The sequence below is a fragment of the Mus caroli genome, chromosome 8, assembly GCF_900094665.2.
Source record: "Mus caroli chromosome 8, CAROLI_EIJ_v1.1, whole genome shotgun sequence".
NCBI classification, from domain to species: Eukaryota; Metazoa; Chordata; class Mammalia; order Rodentia; family Muridae; genus Mus; species Mus caroli.
The window spans coordinates 17,300,440-17,302,071 of record NC_034577.1 but is presented as its reverse complement, the minus strand read 5'-3'; the positions used below and the strand labels follow the sequence as shown (position 1 = coordinate 17,302,071).

At 42.7% G+C, this 1,632-nt stretch overlaps 1 protein-coding gene across 1 annotated transcript in view; it reads right to left on the bottom strand.

Moving 5' to 3' along the window:
• Window positions 1-1,632, bottom strand: part of Plat (plasminogen activator, tissue type) — a 24,853-nt gene that overhangs the window by 8,103 nt on the left and 15,118 nt on the right. The window contains exons 4-5 of the mRNA XM_029480689.1: window positions 1,540-1,630; window positions 593-745 (exon numbers count right to left, since the gene is read on the bottom strand). Coding sequence (XP_029336549.1) covers window positions 593-745; window positions 1,540-1,630 — 244 coding nt within the window. The remainder of the gene's footprint in view (window positions 1-592; window positions 746-1,539; window positions 1,631-1,632) is intronic.

The following is a 1,632-nucleotide window of genomic DNA, read 5'->3' as shown; positions in this document are numbered from 1 at the left end:
ATGTAACTATAATCTCAAAAAAATAAAGGAAATAATTTTTTAAAACCCCAAAGAACTAGAAGTCATGGGTTCTGCCTCATTCTCTGCTTTGTAGAAGAGGCTATCAGTGGGAGGTAGAAAGTGAGCGCAAGGTTACACTAGCACTAGATGAGAAGTCTGGTTGAGGATCTGAGCCTTCTGATGCTCTGCACTCTGCAGCTACAGTGGCTCCTTTCTTCCTTGGGCATGAAAGGACTATTGAGGAGAGTTAGGTCTACATCCCCTGATGCTTCTCCCATGGAGATACTACAGGAGAAGGTGCAGGGTAGCTGTCTCTCACTGTGGTGGTTTGAATATGCTTGGCCCACAGGAAGCAGCACAATGTTAGAGGTAAGGCTTTGTTGGAATAGGTGTGGCCTTGTTGCACTCCTAGTGCTCAAGCTCCACCCAGTGCAAAAAGACCTTCCTTCTGGCTGCCTTTGAATCAAGATGTAGAACTTTCAGCTTCTCCAGCACCATGCCTGCCTTGATGCTGCCATGCTTCCCACCATGATGATAATGAGCTAAACCTCTAAACTGAAACTGTCCCAATTAAATTAAATGTTGTCCTTTTTAAGAGTTGCCTTGNTCATGGTGTCTTTTCACAGCAATAAAACCCAAACTAAGATACTCACCCTTAGGGCAAGCTGGCGTGCTACAGAACTCCGTGGTATACTTCCCTGCCTTAAAGACATAGCACCAGGGCTTCAAGTCTCGGTCTGGGTTTCTGAAAAATCAGCCAGGGAAGAAGAGTGAGGGTTGAACAGGAAGACTTCCTTCCTGGCAAAAGGACTAGGCATGCTTTGGGNGGGTAGGGTTAGCATATCTTGGGCTGAACACTGTCAAGTTTTATGACGTTAGGTAGAAATATGGTTTTGTTATGCTCTTTCTTTGGGGGAATTAAGCAGGGTATAAGGAAATGTGTATGAGGGCCAAGTTGATGAAAATATACAATAAGTGCCTATGTGTCAACATGGCTGGCCTGTAGTCTTGGCATGTAATTAAACAGTGATCCAGGCACTGCTATAAATGTGTTTTGTAACTGTAGTGAACATCCTCAGTCAGTTGAGTTTAAGTAAATTATCCCAGACAAGGAAGGTGTACTTGTCTAATCAGTTTAAGGTCTAAAAGCATNAAAACAGAAATGGCAATTTGTGCCCGTGTTCCCAGCCTACTGGTCTACCCTACGACTACAGATCCAGATGTCTACACAGAGATATGAANTGATGCCTTCAAATCAACCTCTGTCTATCTACCATTTATGTGTCAATATATCAATCAATATATGAATGCATTGATCTACCTATGTATATATGCATGTATGTATTCATGTGTATATGTATATATCCTTTCTCTACCCATCTACATATGTATCTATGTATGCCCACATATATACATATGCATAGCTACATAACTAGCTATCCATCTACCTGTCTAGAATACGTGACTAATTGGCCAGGCCTTCCCTGAATGTAATACTTCTCATCTGAGACTCCCCTCCCTGTGGAAAACACTTTTTACCTGCAGTAATTGTGATTCCCAAGACCCAGCTTGATGGCATTTGGCCTCCTTGCATTGTAGGGTTTCAGCGACAGAACACTGCTATTCCAGTTG